Below are 17,083 nucleotides of genomic sequence, written 5' to 3'. Positions count from 1 at the left end.
GACTCGCTGAAGGCTCAGATGATGGTTAGCATTTTTTAGCAATAAAGTATTTTTTAATTAAGGTATGTACATTGTTTTTTTAGACATAATGCTATTGCACACTTAATAGACTACAGTATAGTGTAAACATAACTTTTATATGCACTGGGAAACCAAAAAATTTGTGTGACTCTCTTTATTGCGATATTCGCTTTATTGTGGTGGTCTGGAACCGAACCCGCAATATCTCCGAGGTATGCCTGTATTTGAATATTTTATTTTGCAGTCTTACTAATGAAGAAATATTTTTAATATGGAATTCCTGATGTCACTGTGAAAAAGGAGAGCCAAAGTTTAATAGTATTTCTGATGTTTTTCAGATAGCATTATTTCATTAATTCTTAAAATTTGCTCTAGAGAGAAAAAAATAGTTCATGTGTTTTGACATTGCGCCATAATAGAAAGGATTATTGAATTTTCTGGTCAAGGTTTAGTCAGTTTTTTAAACTGAACATACACTTTCTAGTTCAAGTCTTTTTTTTAGGTGTTTGTTACTGTGGTATTGAACCTCATATCTTAATCATCGCAGCATAGCATGTGCATTTATCTGTATTTAGAATTATGTTTATTATGGGGGTGCTAACTTCAGTTTCATAATTAAGGCTGAATTCTGCTTTATAGCTAAAACAGGACTTTAACCTTTGTTATGTATGAAAAATATTGTGTATGCCTGCCAAATTACAGCACTTGCTCTGCCTATAGAATTATTTTTCTGAGCATTTAGAAGTGAATCTGTTAGTCTGATAAAAATAATTTATGAAAACTTCTTTAAGAAATTTGACACCAGCCTTTTTTTGTTTGGAATGTATATAGTAGTAGAAAAACACTCCAGTTCTTTTTTATACTTGTTTGTGCATAGACCATATTTGAAGATACTATTTTGTAACTAAGTTAAATTATTGATTAATCTTATTATCGATCTATCTGTGTGATTAAGAAAACTGGACATGTGCCAGTATTTTAATTGGTAGATAACTTAGCCCAACTGTCATTGCTCTTCTGAGTTTATCTTGTGAATAATGTGTATGAGTTTGCACACCTGCCAGTGCTTTGCTGTACTCTTCAAAGGATCTTGTGGCACCCTAGAGTGTCATGGCACCCTGGTTGAGAACCATTGGCATAGGCAGTGCTGAAAGGCTGCCTACGTTGGCTCTGCGGCCTTAGTGATTATAGGCATCCACTGAATGTAGTCTTGGCAGTGCAGGAAGAATAGAAACAAGTCAAAGAAGAGTCCTAAAAGTTCAGTGGTATCAGGATTTGGTGAATGGGATTCTCCTGCCCTGCCTTACACATAATATCCGTCTCCTGGAGATACCTTTGTATAAAAATAATAAGTTAGGAAACTAAGACCCGAAAGGGCCTTTTGGGTCATTGAATCCATTCCTCTGCTTTCGCAGGGATTCATTAAGCTAAGGAATCCCTAATTGGATCAAGGGCCAGATTCACCAGTTTACTTTATCTTTCTTGTGTTTCACTGGTGATGCAAGGCAGCTGGAAACCCAGATTCAATGACTGGTGCAGTGTGGCTGTTAACACTTCTCATCTATACCACTGAATTTGCACTTAAATAATTACAGTTTTTAAGATTTGAACTATGCATGTTCAGGTCATTAATAATGTCACATGGTAGTTTTTGAGGCATTTATGAAATGTTTCATACAACACTTTTTTGTATGAAATGTAATTTTTATGAGCTAAGGAAGTTCTAAGACAAAGATTTCAATTGAAATGGAGCTAAGGTTGGATATGTATCAGTAATTCAAGAGTTAAAATTAAGGAAGCTGTAATTTATCTCTAAATTCAGCATTTTTAACTTGGGAAATTCAGAGGTAGGGTTACACTTAAAAGAAGTCGAAGCATGTCATGGTATGCAGATCTTCATTTGAGGCTTCTGCTTGGCTATAATTGATGCCTGTAGTCACAGTATAGCTTGGGTGGTCGTGTGGAAGCATTCTTCTAAGTAACAGTTTAAACTCATTCCTCAGGCACCAAATGTTTTAGGCATAGTTATACCATTGATGAAAGGTGTCACTGTAGGGCAGAGCTAAGCTAACATGCTCCAGCTAATTCAGGTTAGAATCTTACTGAAGGCAAAACACCCCATAGGTTAGAGTTAGTAGGCTGAGTTAGGCCATAGGCTCCTCCTTAGTGTTAATGTTGATTGGCTAACATGAAAGCTACAAGCTACCTTGCTTTTCCCTAGGCCTTTGTGTATTGGCTACCACATCTTAACTCACAAGTAAGAACATACATGTTTTGCTTAAAAAGGTACTCTTCTATAAACAGGATTTCTAAGAGAGGGTTTATTGCAAGAGAATGTTTAAGGATCACTTGGCACATGCTCTTCTTTCAAATTATTTCAAGTGTTGAGACCATTGTGAGGATGACTGCAATGTTGTTGGGTTCAGAATACAATAGCCTCAGTTGGAAAAAGTGAAGATGGTGAACATATACTTAATACTGTTTGTAGAGCTGCTGCTGTGAACATTTAATAATATTTCTGAAGATTTTTCAGTTAATTTGGTACTCTTTAACCTTTTAATTGTGGAGAAAAGTACTTGGATATTTTTAACTTTCTAACCACTTCTTCTGTTGTCATGTTTATCTGTTCAGAGACCGGATTCTTGAAAAATTATCAATATCCAAAGCAGGGATGAAGAATAATGTAATTTTAGGGTAACATGTCAAGTTTTTCAGAGTAATTGTTTTCGTTAGCTAAAACTTTAACCAACTCTAACTAAAATTTATTTTAAAGGAACCCAGCCAGAATGGACCTCTTTTTTCTGAATTAAAGTTCTACATGCGAGCTGCGAAACCAGAGCAAAGTAAGCAGTCAATTAGACATTTTGATTGAACTTTAAGCCCACATTTTCCTATAAATAATAAATTCTCTTGAGGTTTTTAATAAAATAAAAGCTAAGTGGTACTCTTTAACATTAAATGGGTTATCTAGCTCATCAAGAAAGTCTCTTTAGATCCATTTTTTAAAATGAACTACTGGTATTCATTTACATTTCTTAAGAATGCTTTTAATCATAAATGGATGTTTCTTTTTCTAAATGGGTAATTACTGAAGATAATTGTTAATAAGCAGGAGTTACTGAACTAAAACCCATGCTCTTGTAATTTTTTCATCTTAGAAGGCCTCAGCCTTATAATATCAAAAGAACAAACAGGATTTAGTGTTTAAAACCAAAAGATGATTTAATAAGATTCACTTATTTGTCTTAAAAGAAGAATTTATTTGACATCATTTAATAATTTTGGAAAATTTGAATTTGTTGTGATAAATGTTGTCTTACAGTTGCATTTTGGGCATGTTGCCATCAGTGGTATTAGTTGTATTGAAACTGAAAAGATGCACTTTACATCTGCCTATGTGATCGTCAGTGTGTCCCCGTTGCAGCTGAATTACCAGAATTAGCCAGAGGTAGACAATTATTTGACTCCCTACTAATATACTTGGTTTGCTCATTGTCAAATGATGATCACATCTTATGTGGATACCAAAACAAAATGATTTAGGTAGCATTTTGCAGAAGACTTCATTAGGAAATTTTAATGTACGTGTCTTTATTTGTATTTTTAGTTCAGAAATGGACTAAATCCCATAAACTGAAATATCTAGGTGTACCAAGGTATTGGGGGTCTGGCTTGCATCAAAAGAATGGAAACAGGTAAGAGATTTTGTTTCTAGGGACAATTCTAGTATTTTAATTCACATATATAAAGAAAGTGGTTTACTGTTTAGCATGCTTTAATCTACAGAAAATATGGCTTACTTACACAGTAGAGCATCTCTTGATTTAATCTTTGGGCTAAATTAGACAGCCTAATCCTTATCTTAAAATTTTGGGGTACATTTGTATGCTGTTCATTATGATCAATAGATTAATTCACTTAAATTGCTACATTTCTCTGACCATCCTTCCCTGCATTGGGATTTGAAAAGGATGGTGTCCTACAAGGGTTTATATGACCAGTGCTGTCCAGGCTTGATTACAGAACAGACATCCTTTATTAAATGGAAAGAACAGAGAAGACTATTAAGTAACAACTACTACTAAACATATTTCCACTTCTTTATCCATTGCATTCATGAAGGAACAAGGGGCTTTGCTTTTTTCAACCCCACCAGCAAATTGTGGTCAATCATGCACAGAATACACAAAAAATCCTTCTAGGAATCTTTGGAATTACAATAGATGAAGTCTTTTGCTGAATGATGCTGATTACTTTTAAATGCCCTATCTCTTCAGCAAAGAAAACAGTGGAGCAAGAGAGAACAGGGATAAGGAACTTTGGCATTTAACAGGCTTTTGGCACCAAAAGTCTTATTGCACCATCATTTAGGGTAGAAACAGACATCTCATTTGAGTTGGTTCTGATTGATCCAAGTTCACTTGGAAGCAGTATAGCCCTCTACACATGCAGCTTGAATGGCAGTTAATTTGAATTAGCCCATATTATCACAGGACTAAGTGTATTATCACAGGAAAAATCTTGGATACTTCACAGATATTTGAAGTGGGACAACAGGCTTGTAAGTCTGTAGGGTCTCAAAATAAAAGACTATCTCAGGAGCAATCCTGGTTTTTACCCACAGAATTTCCCAAGATAGGTCACTTCACAGGGCAGTTGAAACAGTTAGGGCCTTAAATCACCCAGTAGTTTAATGTAGCAGGGAGTTCAATTCTGATTAACCATGAGAGGCAAAAGTAAATGAGTAAATGTAACATAACAAAGGTAAATGTTTCAACCCAAATGAGCTTTTTCAGTATGTTCACATTCAGTGTGCAAGGCTTTTGTAGGAAAAAGCTTTGGTACTAAAGTGAATTCACTTTGTCAAACAAAGATGAATGTCAAGCCATCTTTATCAGGTGAGATTCACTGTACTAGGTCAAGTGCTCATTTAAATCTTAGTAGCATTGTTTTCAAAGCAACCAACTTGTAAAAGTAACCACCACTTAAATGAAATGAGTCACTTATAGGAAGCAATTATTGGGTTCTACAGACAACTGATTTTTTTCTAGTTTTTGAATAAAATCCGTTCTGCAGATAGTCATTTTCTGTTATTCTGTAAAAATAGTAGGTTATTGGGAACATAACTTTGACAGAGGACCTTTTTGTCTAGGTGATATAGTTCAAACAAAACAATGTCACAGTTCAAAAACAGTACAGAAACAATAAAATATTCCTAAATATTTGTCAGCTACATAGATTATGTTTATAATTAAAAGTATACATTTCAATTCAAGAATTACTTCAAGAATAGGTTGTAAAATGTGAGAGAGTTCCTCTACAAGCTTTAGTAACTTCTTTTCCTGCTTTCAAACAGCTATAGGTTTATGGTAATGGACCGATTTGGGAGAGATCTTCAGAAAATATATGAAGAAAATTCAAAGCGTTTTGCACATAAAACTGTGTTACAGTTTGGCTTAAGAATAGTAAGTAAGAAATCTATCTTTCTAATTTAGTCTTTTTTTAGACATTTTGTGCTGAATAGAGGTCCTCTGCTGGATGGAGTTGGGTATTGCATTGACTTTGTAATGTATTTTGTTTTGTTAGCTTGATATTCTGGAATATATCCATGAATATGAATATGTGCATGGAGACATCAAGGCCTCAAATATTCTCCTGAATTACAAGAATCCGAATCAGGTATTTCTGATGTGTGTCATTTCTCCTGTTTTAAACCTATTGTTTGACAACATATAAAGAGGCTTTGAACCTGGGAAACCTAGCAGAAATCTTTATTTTTTAAGAACGTATACAGTAATATTATTTCTGCTTGACATTTATATCTAGTTAATATTCTACATTTTTGATGCAATTTGCTGGCAGTTTATCAAGTTGGCTGTTTTGCCCTAAATAATATTCAGGAGGAGTGCTTGTGATACAAAGTGAATTTCAAATAGCTGTTTGGGGGTGGAAGCTTAAAATTATATAGTACACCAGTGAATTATGTTTGCCTGTCTGCTTTGTCACTTTTTTATTTCCTTTGTTCAAAGAATCCATCAAATAAGTGTTCTGTTACTTGGAAAATTTGGTCTTTTAACATGTTGATTATTCAAAGCAATTGGTTTACAGAAATATCTTTAGTTTTCTAAATTTTTACACCCTTTAGTGTTTGGAAAATGCATGTTTGAATTTCATAACTGCCTGTGTTTTCTTGTCTAAATGCTTTACCTCACAAAGTGAATAAACTACTGTCATTATGCTTAGGAGTAGCCAGGGCTAGAGAAGATTCATGCTTGGAATTACTATTTTCACTCCTGATTTTACTGTGTGTAAAACTAGAATTAATCTGATCAGTATGAATAATCAAAAAAAATCAGAATGGTAACTGGTATTTCTAAACTCAGCTGCCAAGGCTGAGCCCCTTCTACCACATGCAGTCCACTACCTGAATATTGAACCTTTATCTGTTGCTAGATCAATGGTTTTCAGTCTTTTTAGACACGAGGAAGCCCTTGTTAGACTCAACCTCCCCTTTGGAAAATGCAGATTCTTAGCTTTCAGTCATTTTTTGAATACGGAATAATAGTGGAATAATTTTTCTGTTGCAAAAAACTCAGATCACAGCAGGTCAGATGGCTTTAATGCTCTGGATTCCTATTTGAACTCTCTGGGTTTATCTTATGAATCATGTTTGCACAACTAACACTGCTAACAACATTGCATCGTACCCCACAGCACCCGTGAAAGGATCTTAAGGCACCCCAGAGTGCTGCGGCACTCTTATTGAGAATTACTATGCTAGAGCAACCAAAAAACTGATTCCTTAAACTGGTTATATCCTTCTATTTTTTTACCTTAGATAAGCGGCAAGTACTTGTAGCTATCAAGGTATGCACAGTTGTCTCACTTAATAGTAAATAAGTGCGATTTTAATCCAGAGAGCTGAGCATTTGTAGGTTTTATTCTAACGAGGTTTAGAGAATAGGTATTGATAGTTACTTCTTTTACATGGCTGCCCAGTCTGGCTTGTGAGCTGTGTATAGCTCTTGAAGAAGGAATAGTGGGGTGTTGCATACAGTTCACTAACTGTGGGGCATCTTGAAAATTTTGTCTTGCAACTCTCAGTTATGTCAGGGATTTGGTTTACATCTAGAAGAGTCAGGAAGTTTTACCATTCCTGTTTGTTTATTTGGATTATTCTGTATGTATAATACTTTAATTTGTGGATGATATGTGGGAATTAATAGGTGTACTTGGTTGATTATGGCCTTGCATATCGATACTGCCCAGAAGGAGTTCACAAAGAATATAAAGAAGACCCAAAAAGATGCCATGATGGGACTATTGAATATACTAGTATTGATGCACATAAGGGTGTGGGTAAGTAATCAAAACCTTTTTGTTTACTTTATAATAAAGACAGTATGACATGAAGGGCATTTTAAGTAGTTACATGTTTAGGCTGGGCTAATTTATAATAGGGTGTCTAAACATTGTAGATAGAAGACTAAATATTTAGTTGTATAGCAAAAGCCCATCCTTCTCATCTCAGTAGAATTTGCTGTACAACAATTTCAGCAGGTTACTCTCTTTCTTTTCTTCCTATTTTTTTGTTTGTTTTTTGTTTGTTTGTTTGTTTTTGCTGTTACTTTGTGATAGCCTTTGGGGAAAAATGCAAAGTATTTCCTAGACATTTGACCTTTACATAAAGTTATCCAGTATCTTAAGGTTCTGGGGTGTTCTCATTAGAAAAATATATGATTGTTTCTGGGGGGAAATAAATTGTTTCCACAATAATTATGAAGCACACTTCCCTATATTTGGCTGTGGGCTGGCTGATCATGATTTTTTTAGCACATATGGAAGTTGACCTTGAATAGTATTAGAACTAAACAACTATCCTACAAGTCTAACCTTTGGCCATTGAAAATATTAAATATTAAAATAACAGAGCCTCAAATGGTTAGCAGTATGACTTTTTATAGAGACCTTACCAGATCAGCTGTGTTGCTCTTTTCTTGTCTTGCTGAAGTTTTTAATTTAAACAGTAAAATGTGCTGTAGTGTTAATTGTTTCATTTGGGCTACAAATTGACTAGGCCTTCAATAGATGATTTGGCGGTTTGTCCATTTAATATAATTGTAATCTTTATCTTAAGGAACACACAACATCATATTTTAAAGATGATTATGGATATATAACACATCTGCTTTTAGAATCTTTCAAAAGCAGCAATACACTTTAAGGAAATCTGAAAAGTTCCCATATTCTAAGATAGTTTCAGGAACCCAGATTTCAAAATTATTTTTACCTTCCTTGTCCTCATGAAATAGTAATGTTTTGAATAGAAAAGTCAATCAGTTCACTAACTCGCTCTATTTTTGTCACAATCGGAGGATTTAAAATGCTTCACAAATTGGCATAACTGCTGCATGACATATCTTTGAGTGGAGAAAGTGATTGATATAGGAGTTTGAAATGAAGTGAACTTCCAAACGTTAGAACACTATTTTTTCCTTCTCTACTTCCCGCAAAGGATGTAGTAATTTTGAATTGATTTCCAATTGTCTTAATATATTTAAACAATTAAATGTTTGTTTGCATGCATCGTTGTTGTTCAGATTTTTGTGTTTGTAGCTCCGTCAAGACGTGGTGACTTGGAAATTCTAGGCTATTGTATGATTCATTGGCTCAGTGGCCATCTGCCATGGGAGGACAATTTGAAAGACCCCAACTATGTCAGAGATTCAAAAATCAGGTAAGGAATTTATTTTCTTTTTCATTTTCAGCAAAAAGGCAATAGCAATATTTTGTACTTTTATACAGCTTCCTTTGCTGTGAAGGGCTGGGTATAATATATTGTATGTACTCTTTCACTTTTTGGCATAGGGATTCCAGAATGTCCACAGCTCTCTCTCGCTTGAAAGAATTATTGACCTTAACAGAACGAGAGTTCTGCCAGGTCCCACCAAATCAGCTTTGTCTTCTCACCAGCACTCATTCAGAGCAGCTTCTGTCCCTTTTCTAACACTGCTTGTTGCACCTTTCTCAGAGCAAGCAGCTTCTCTCTTTTAATTACAGATATGGTGAAAGTTGCCGTATGTAAGGGGTAAGAGCCCTACCCATCATCAGCTATAACAGAGATTGGACTTGAATGGACGGGAAGGGGGGAGCTGCTGTGGGGAGTTTAAGATGGAACATCTTTTGATGTGTAATAGTTTACCTAAATTAAATTGTGAGAAACAAAAATTACGTGGGAGGAATCTGAAGATCCTCAAAGATTCTGGACTTGTATTGCTTATTGAAAGAGAAATACCTAGAATATTTTTATGCTTAAAATGATTTTATAAAAAGCATTTTAAAACAACAAAGCTTCAGAATTATTGCTAATATTAAACTAAACTAAGAATAAGAAAAAGACCAAATCAAAGTCAAATCAATGAATTAGTATCAACAATTTAATCTTGGAATTAAATCTTAAAATGAGTTAGACCTCAGATAGGTTCTAGAATTAATCCATCTTTAAGTTCTGAAGCTGATTTTAAGGTGTCTCTGGTTATAACTCCCAGCAGAGTAATTTACCAGAGTAAGTTATATCTATGATTTTAAAACTGGTTAAAATCTTGGTACTGTAACCAGATTCTTGAATATCTGAACCATAACTTCAGAGCCCATTAAGCATCCCTCTTAGAATTCAGTTCTTATGTAGTATTATTCTTCTTTTTCCCTCGTAGTAATATTTTAAATTTAGACTTTAAAAGAAGACTTTGGATAAGTGGTAGATTGAGCTTGTTTAATTTCTGATTTCACAATTCCTGGTTTTTGAGACTTTTAACAGAACTCGCATGAATAAATATATTTGAAAGACACTTTAAACCGGGGGGGGGGTGTTCTGTTACTTTATCATGCAGACTTTTGGGTGTATGCTGGTGTGCAAGAGTGCTAAATGATTTCACACCTTAAATTAAAGAATCTAAACAGAATGGGATATTTCTCAGATAATTGCTTTTTGTTTTCTGTTTTTATTGAAATGACTAAGAGTTTTGTAAACACTTAAAGTACCACAGTCTAAGAGCTGGGATTGTGCTTGAGCTGCTCTTCTAAATTGCTTCTTATTAGTGAGCCTCTTTTTACAGTGCAGGAGCAGTCTGGTTTGTCAAAGGCCACATACAGGGACTCAGAGCCACCATGAGACTTCTTGCACTTTTTTTCCCCTTAGTAAAGAGAAGACTCTGCAGACATTTCAGGGGCTGGGCAGGTCCCACACACATAGCATGTGTTGCCAAGAGTACAGAGCCAGGGACCCACAGTGCACACATCCCAGCATGCTTTTCAGGATCCCCTGGCTGATGGAGAATGGTGAGAGCAGTCCAGACATATAGGTCAGAGCTGATTGGCTGGCCAGCTTAGGAGACCATACCTCACGGGGAACTCCTTTTTGCAGCACCTTCTCCCTCCCTTCCGCCCAGCTGGAAACCTAGAGGGTGTTTGCTGTCTTTTCATTAGGAAACCTGTCAATTTACCCTCCAGTAGCCTGCAGTGGATTCCTACCCCTCTGGCACCAGTGGATCGACCCAGTTCCAATGCATGTCAGGCATGCCCCTGGCAGAATATCTCCTCGCATGCCAGGACTTTGGGCAGGCCCTGGCCCTATGGAAGTATGCCAAGGAATGAGGTGTGCCTCAGTTTTCCCATTTCCTTGTCTCTTACCAGCACTGGTTTCTGTGACCAATGTGAAGGTCTCGGGATGAGGGAGCTCCCAGCTGTCTCCCTCCTGGCGTGCAGGGAAGCACCCAGCCCTGTGGGAATATGGTGGGGAATGAGGTGTGCCTCAGTTTCTCTGTTTTCCTTCCTCTTACCAATATTACCATCTGAGACTACCCTGATGGAATCATGGTGCTAGGTTGTGGTTGGGCACGTCTGTTCACATCCAGGTGCTGGCAGGTTGGCGTTGGGTCTGGGTTTGTCAGGTATGGTCAGGTTTGTTCAGGTCAAGACAGATTCCCTCAGGGTCTGGTCTTGTTGAGTTCCCCTGCCTGGTTAGAATGATAGGGCCCATGGCTGCCATGGAACTATCTCTCTCCTCAGCCTTGAAGTACAGCATGGGGCTATAGAGAGGGGCTGGGCGTTCATGGCCTGAAAGCTGTCAGGACCGGTGGTCATACCATGCTTGGCTGCTGCAGTAGAGTGCAGCACGAGTCACAAACTGTCTCCCTGGAGCTGTCGGGGTTGGTTGGGGATGGGTGGGAGAACAAGACGTTCTGAAACGCTGGAAGACAGCACTACAGCTTCTCTCTTGAGTACAGGTGTGTGTGTTCCACCAGGAGATAATCTCCCAGAAGTGACCTCTATCACCTGGAGATGAGTTGCTCTTTCTCATGGAACCTCCATTTTTGCTCTGGGAGAAAATGAGTCAATACCTGGATGTTCATTGTTTCTACCAGGAGAGCAGTGATTCTTCTCCCAGTAGAAACTTAACACATGCATGTGGCCAAAGTCTGGATTTCCTCTGTCCAAAAATGATTCTCCTGGAACTCTGGAATATTAATCTTGCCTTTTAGGGTCAACCAACTAGAGGGAAGTTCTGTGACCTAGCTGTTAGTTCTGGTAGTTGGTGATCTTCATACATGCAGCACTGCATAGTGATCCTCCAAATCTGGGGTGAGGTTTACCCTGTGTCATGAACCTGTTCCAGTCAGACTTGAATTAGATTACTGTAACTAACATCAATTCTGAAGAAATGTTTTAACCTGATCATCTTAAAAATACTCGGGGTTTACATACCACAGAGACTCTGCCAAACAATACCAAAAGTTTGGACATGAGACCACTTTCATTGAAGCTGGCCTAGCATTATGTGGGAAAAATGTGTTAGAGACATCTGTCACCAAAATTCAGAAAGTCAATAAAAAAGTCCAATTTAAATGTCTGACTAAAAATAGTTGCTCAAGCTGCAAATATTAACATACAAACTTACAGCCAATACTATCATTCCCTTTCAAAGCAAGACAGCTTAGAGTGTTTTTTGGAACTGGGTTCAAAACTAGTTTATCTCCTGAGAGTTTCATCTTTAAAGCCTCTCAAGGTAAAACTTGCAGAAGATACATATTTTAAATGTTACCTGGAATTTCTGTTTTTCTCTAGGCTTTCTCTCCTGTTAGGTCTCAAGCTGATTCTTCAGGTCTATATGAAACAAGGCATCTTAGGGCTGAAATGCACTGCATTAGCTGTGTCTAGTAGCTTCTAGACATTTTTCTTACTGATTTGCATTTGTCATCACAGTAGAACTTTTAAACTGCTTTTGGTTGGGTAGGTAGTGTGCACAGAGCTAGCAGGGCACTGTGCCATATATACATACTGCAGTTGCTCAGGGGCAGCAGAGAACTGAAATTGTTTCCTTCAGCTAGGTTTGTTAGAGGGGCATTGTCTTCTAATCGCATGCTCTTCTCAGTTGTATCACAGAATAGTGCAGAATTAAAACACTTTTATTAAGTTCTTAGGAATAAAAGATCAAAGGACTTTACAAAATGGATAAGTGCCCTTTCTCCTCAAAAAGAAAAACTGAAGCATAATTTTTGTCATGGAAAGATCCAACTGTAAAATGGAAACAACAAAGTGTTTTGGTTTTCCAATCTCTTGAGCTAGACAACAGTGCAAAAGGTGAACAGAATAAGGACAAAAGACCTTTACCAAACAGTTTTATATACTCTTCAAAGAATTGTTTTTATATGTTAACACAAATAACTAACTTGAGAAACTGTTTTTGTTTTGTTCTACCTTACTTTAACTTGAATCTGATGTGAATGAATATATTATTTAGTTATTATTAAATATAAATTATTGCAGTCTGTGTAATTGATTTTTCTACACTTGTTTCTCAGATACAGAGAGAATATTGTGGACTTGATGGAGAAGTGCTTTCTTGGGGAAAATAAACCAGGTAGGAAGAACTATATAAAATATCAGATACAATACAATACAAATACAAAATTGTAGTTTTATTCTATTTAGACAAATTGTCTTTAATACTTAGGTGGTTTTGGGGTTTTTTTGGCAAGATGCATCATTAATGTTTTATTTCAGTGTACTTTTTTTTTTAAAGACTAACTGACCGCTATAATGCTGCAGATAACATTAATGTGTTTTGGAAAGATTATTTAGGTAACCCCAGGAGTGCATTTGCAGCGTGTCTGAAATTACAGTTTTTGTCTGACAAACTTTTTTGTTAAATATTTGGCTGTTTGTAGAAATTTCTTCTGTGTTGGATTTAATATAAGTAGATTAAAATCACATGTTAGGAAAGGGGTTGGGTGGAAGTTTGTACCAATGAGTTCTATCTGCAAGACCTGTTTCTTGGATCACCAGGGTTTGAATAGCAATAATTAACATTCGTTGAATAGGTAAGTCTATTTTATTTTTCCCCTCTCTGCTAGAGTTTGACAAAGCTGTGAGGAGCACAGCAGTGTCATTAATGTTGTCTGTAGCTTAGAAGAGAGCTTCACATTGGCTTATATTCCATTATATTTAGAAACTTTCTTTACAGCTGGAAGACCTAGATTTTTTTTTTTTTAAAAAGAAAAGCTTAAATTCTAAATAATTTCTTAGGTCTGTTGTGAGAGAGCTTGCAGTTTGCCCTGGTGAGCTGGTTAGCAATTTTCTTAAAGCCTTGACAGTAACTTCAATACTTTTTCTCAGAGATTAGAAATGGAAGAATTCTGTTACCTAGTCCTAATTGTTAATGCAGGATTTTCCAGTTTACTAGTACTTTGTCAAGTATAGTTTTAAAGGTTTCCTGGCAATGACACTTCTGTCTTTCATTTGGGGGGAAAAATATGAAACTGTTTCTCCTTTTCTTATAAAAGAAAAAAACTGTGTTCAGACTTCCAGTCATCTGTAGTAGGTGCCCTTAAATGCAGGGAAGAAGAAATACAATTGAATGAAAGTCTCACTGTGGAGGATATAAGCCTATTGAAGTAGTTTTTAAAGACTGAATATTTCGTTCCTGGTGGCGAATATAGAAGAGGAAGTGGTGCTGTGACCATTTGTTAAATAGCACTGAGAATGGTTATTTTTCCTTTAAAATATATTGTACTAAATAGCCATAATTAAGTATGTTTTAATATCCATCTCAAAGAACTGTACATGGGTTCTCATAGTTTTCTGACTTTTTAAGGTAAAACCTACTGATTAAACTGCTTTTAATAGACATTAAATGTAGGTACTTTTTTCCCAGATGAAATAGCCAAATACATGGAAAAGGTGAAGTTATTGAGCTATGAAGAGAAACCTTTTTATCAGCATTTCCGAGAAATACTTCTACAAGGGCTGAAGGCCATTGGTCAACGGGATGATGGACTATTGGACATTGGTTTGTCAGAGAATGGAGACTTGCAAACAAAGCCCATACAAAAGGTTTTTACTTTGTACTTGCCATTCAGCTTTTTAATGCTTCTTATTTTAAACTAAATAAGTAGTAATAATAAAATCATACTGAAATCAGATGTCCTAATTAAATCAGTTAATAAGGAAAGAGTCTCAAATGTTCATGTTTTTCATACACAGACGCTTCATTTTTCTAATCTTAACTGCTCTGAAAGTTTAATATAGCATGATGTTTGCAGGTATGTTTTCACATTCAATAAAAAAAATACTTCGAATAACAGAATGTATATGTAGCTGTAATGATATTTAAGCAGATGAGCTTTTTCAGCTAATTTTACTTTTCCCCCTCCCCCAAGAATCTCAGAATTTCCAGATGGGCCAAAATGGATGTGAAGGAAAATGAGAAGTTTGGTTAGCATTTTTTGTTTCCTGTCAAGCTTCTTGATTTACATACCTTGTCCTAACCTAGTCCTAAACTTTTAACTTTAAATCGGCATCCTTATGCAACTATCTGCTATTGGTACACAGATATTATATGCAGGGATCTTGTATACTGTTTATAAATGCTAAGTGTAGTAGTTAGTACCAGACTAAGGGTGCTTAAGTAGACTGGGAATGCTGAGGTGATCTCACATCTGCAACCTTGTGTAGTTTCTTGTTCACAGCTGCTCATTTCCACAGGTTAAGGTATACAGTCTTTTTATACCACACAGATACTTTTTATAAGGCAAACATTTCATCAAATCAGCCTACTGTATTAATCTTGTATAACTACATTAAACAGTTAATTAGCAAATGCTCACAGGATTTACTTGAGTGTTTATTAGACAGTTCTTGGGGAAAAGGAGAAAAGTCATTGGAAAATTCATTCACTGATCAGTGTGTAAAATGTCATAGATTTTGTACCTTAATTTGAGAGAGGATGGACAGGTGGAACATGAAATAAAGAATACAGAGGGTCAGACATGACTGAACTTGAAGCTAAGTTACCAAATAAACTTTATTCTTAATACTCTGTTTAGAACAAATGTTAATAAGGGAATTGAGCGATTTGTCTTGTAAATGTTACGTATTGAAACTTCATTATGTTTTATATGTACTTATGTCATACAAGCAGTTTTGATAGGGAAAGTCTTTAAAGATAAACATATAGTAAAAGTGAGTTTTTCACCACTTCTGTTGTAATGAAATATTTTGTTACACCTATCTTCTGTATGAATAATAGTGAAGTCAGAAACCAGCATCTTTCTGCTTTGGTTATTTCATGGTGAAAGAAGTGCTCACTCCACCCCTTTGGTAATGAAATTGACTAAGCTTGTGGGTGGGCCTTCTGTAGCCTGTTATAACCTCAAGCAGAGCTGCGAATTACACTGATGAGTATAGATTGAAAGGTAATGGCAAGCATCTGATGTTATACAAGTTCTCTCCTTGGCTAGTAATAATTGACAGTCAATTTGCCATACGTTAAATGTTTCACAGGTAGAAAGTATGAAACAAAAAACAAAAGCGGTGGGAGCTTGAGAGTCTCTTGGGAAGTTTTTCTAGTTTTACTCAGTTATGATTTTGCCATGAGTTTGAGAGTTTGGTGTTGGGCCCTGCCTTTGCTCACCCTGGTTCCTGTGGGAGCCCTGCAGGCTTAAAGGGCACCTAGACATGTGCCTGACACCTGCTGCGATGCGTGCTAATTAGAATGCATCAGACAAGACTTGATTAATCGAGTCTGCTGGAACATGCTAATAGCACGCTTCAGCAGCCTCAGCATCATGTGTATTTAGGGTCCCTGTGCCTCAAAATGGTGGCGATGGCACTTTAACTAAAGCTCATCGAGCAAGCTTTAGTTAAAGCACCCCCTCCACCATTTTGAAGTGTTGGATGCTGAATGTATGAGATGCTGTGGGCACTTTAATAAGAGTGGCTCCCAGGAGTAAACTGGTTAACTGGATATCAAGCTGTTTTGGCTTGCTTTCTGCAGCAACATACTTAGCTAGAAATCCCTTTCATCTATCTTCATTTCTTTTCAGGGCCAGTGGTTCAGTTAAGGCTTCAGGATAAGTATGGAAGGGAAAGGATTGTCCCTTTTGTGAGGTCCCATCTTGCTTCACTCCAGAAAAAACGTTGGTGACAGAGATGGCTGATCTTCATTGAGCAGCCCCCTTGTTTTTGAATGGTAATAGCTATGTGGAGCAGTAGGATGCTGAAAGTTACTGAGCTTTGCTTCCAGAAAGCATCAAGGATGGATGAGGAATAGGTGGCTAGACTTGTAAAATCTTAGGAGGAAAAGATGGGTCTGTCACTAGCTGGAGCAATGTGGTGTGCAGAGTTTGCAGGGTAGGAAAGAAGAAGCAATGTAAGATGTTTTCATAGCCATTCCTGCCTCTCCGTGTGGAACTTGGTTTATGAAAGGGACTATGTGACATGGTTGTCTGTGATAGATAAGATTTGGACTTTGATCTAGGAGATGCTTTCCTGTGGATCTAAAAATAGTGGTCAACAAAGGTCCCAGGGATTAACCCTGAAAGAAGTTCAGATTTTGGAGCGCATTTAGTCCTTCATTCAAGAAAATAATTTGGTGTTTTAATTTGAATCAGTCTCTGATAATGGTACTGATCCCTTGTTACTAAGAGCAATCTTCTTACTAATGACAGAGTCTTAAAATACTAGCCAATTCCCCATCAAGAATGGTGGGGGGGGGGGAGGGGGG

General features: G+C 36.6%; 1 protein-coding gene across 4 annotated transcripts in view; it reads left to right on the top strand.

Moving 5' to 3' along the window:
• VRK1 (vaccinia related kinase 1) overlaps positions 1–17,083 on the top strand; it is a 54,022-nt gene that overhangs the window by 8,887 nt on the left and 28,052 nt on the right. For all 4 annotated transcript variants that reach the window (XM_019518598.1, XM_019518597.1, XM_019518595.1 and 1 more), the window contains exons 4-11: positions 2,795–2,864; positions 3,629–3,716; positions 5,378–5,486; positions 5,608–5,700; positions 7,248–7,380; positions 8,638–8,758; positions 12,882–12,940; positions 14,234–14,412. In XM_019518598.1, coding sequence (XP_019374143.1) covers positions 2,795–2,864; positions 3,629–3,716; positions 5,378–5,486; positions 5,608–5,700; positions 7,248–7,380; positions 8,638–8,758; positions 12,882–12,940; positions 14,234–14,412 — 852 coding nt within the window. The remainder of the gene's footprint in view (positions 1–2,794; positions 2,865–3,628; positions 3,717–5,377; positions 5,487–5,607; positions 5,701–7,247; positions 7,381–8,637; positions 8,759–12,881; positions 12,941–14,233; positions 14,413–17,083) is intronic.

This window comes from Gavialis gangeticus, unplaced genomic scaffold, assembly GCF_001723915.1.
Source record: "Gavialis gangeticus isolate Ggan-Ray unplaced genomic scaffold, GavGan_comp1, whole genome shotgun sequence".
Lineage (NCBI taxonomy): Eukaryota > Metazoa > Chordata > Crocodylia > Gavialidae > Gavialis > Gavialis gangeticus.
Note: the sequence above shows the minus strand (reverse complement) of the source record. Positions and strands in the feature narration are given on the sequence as shown.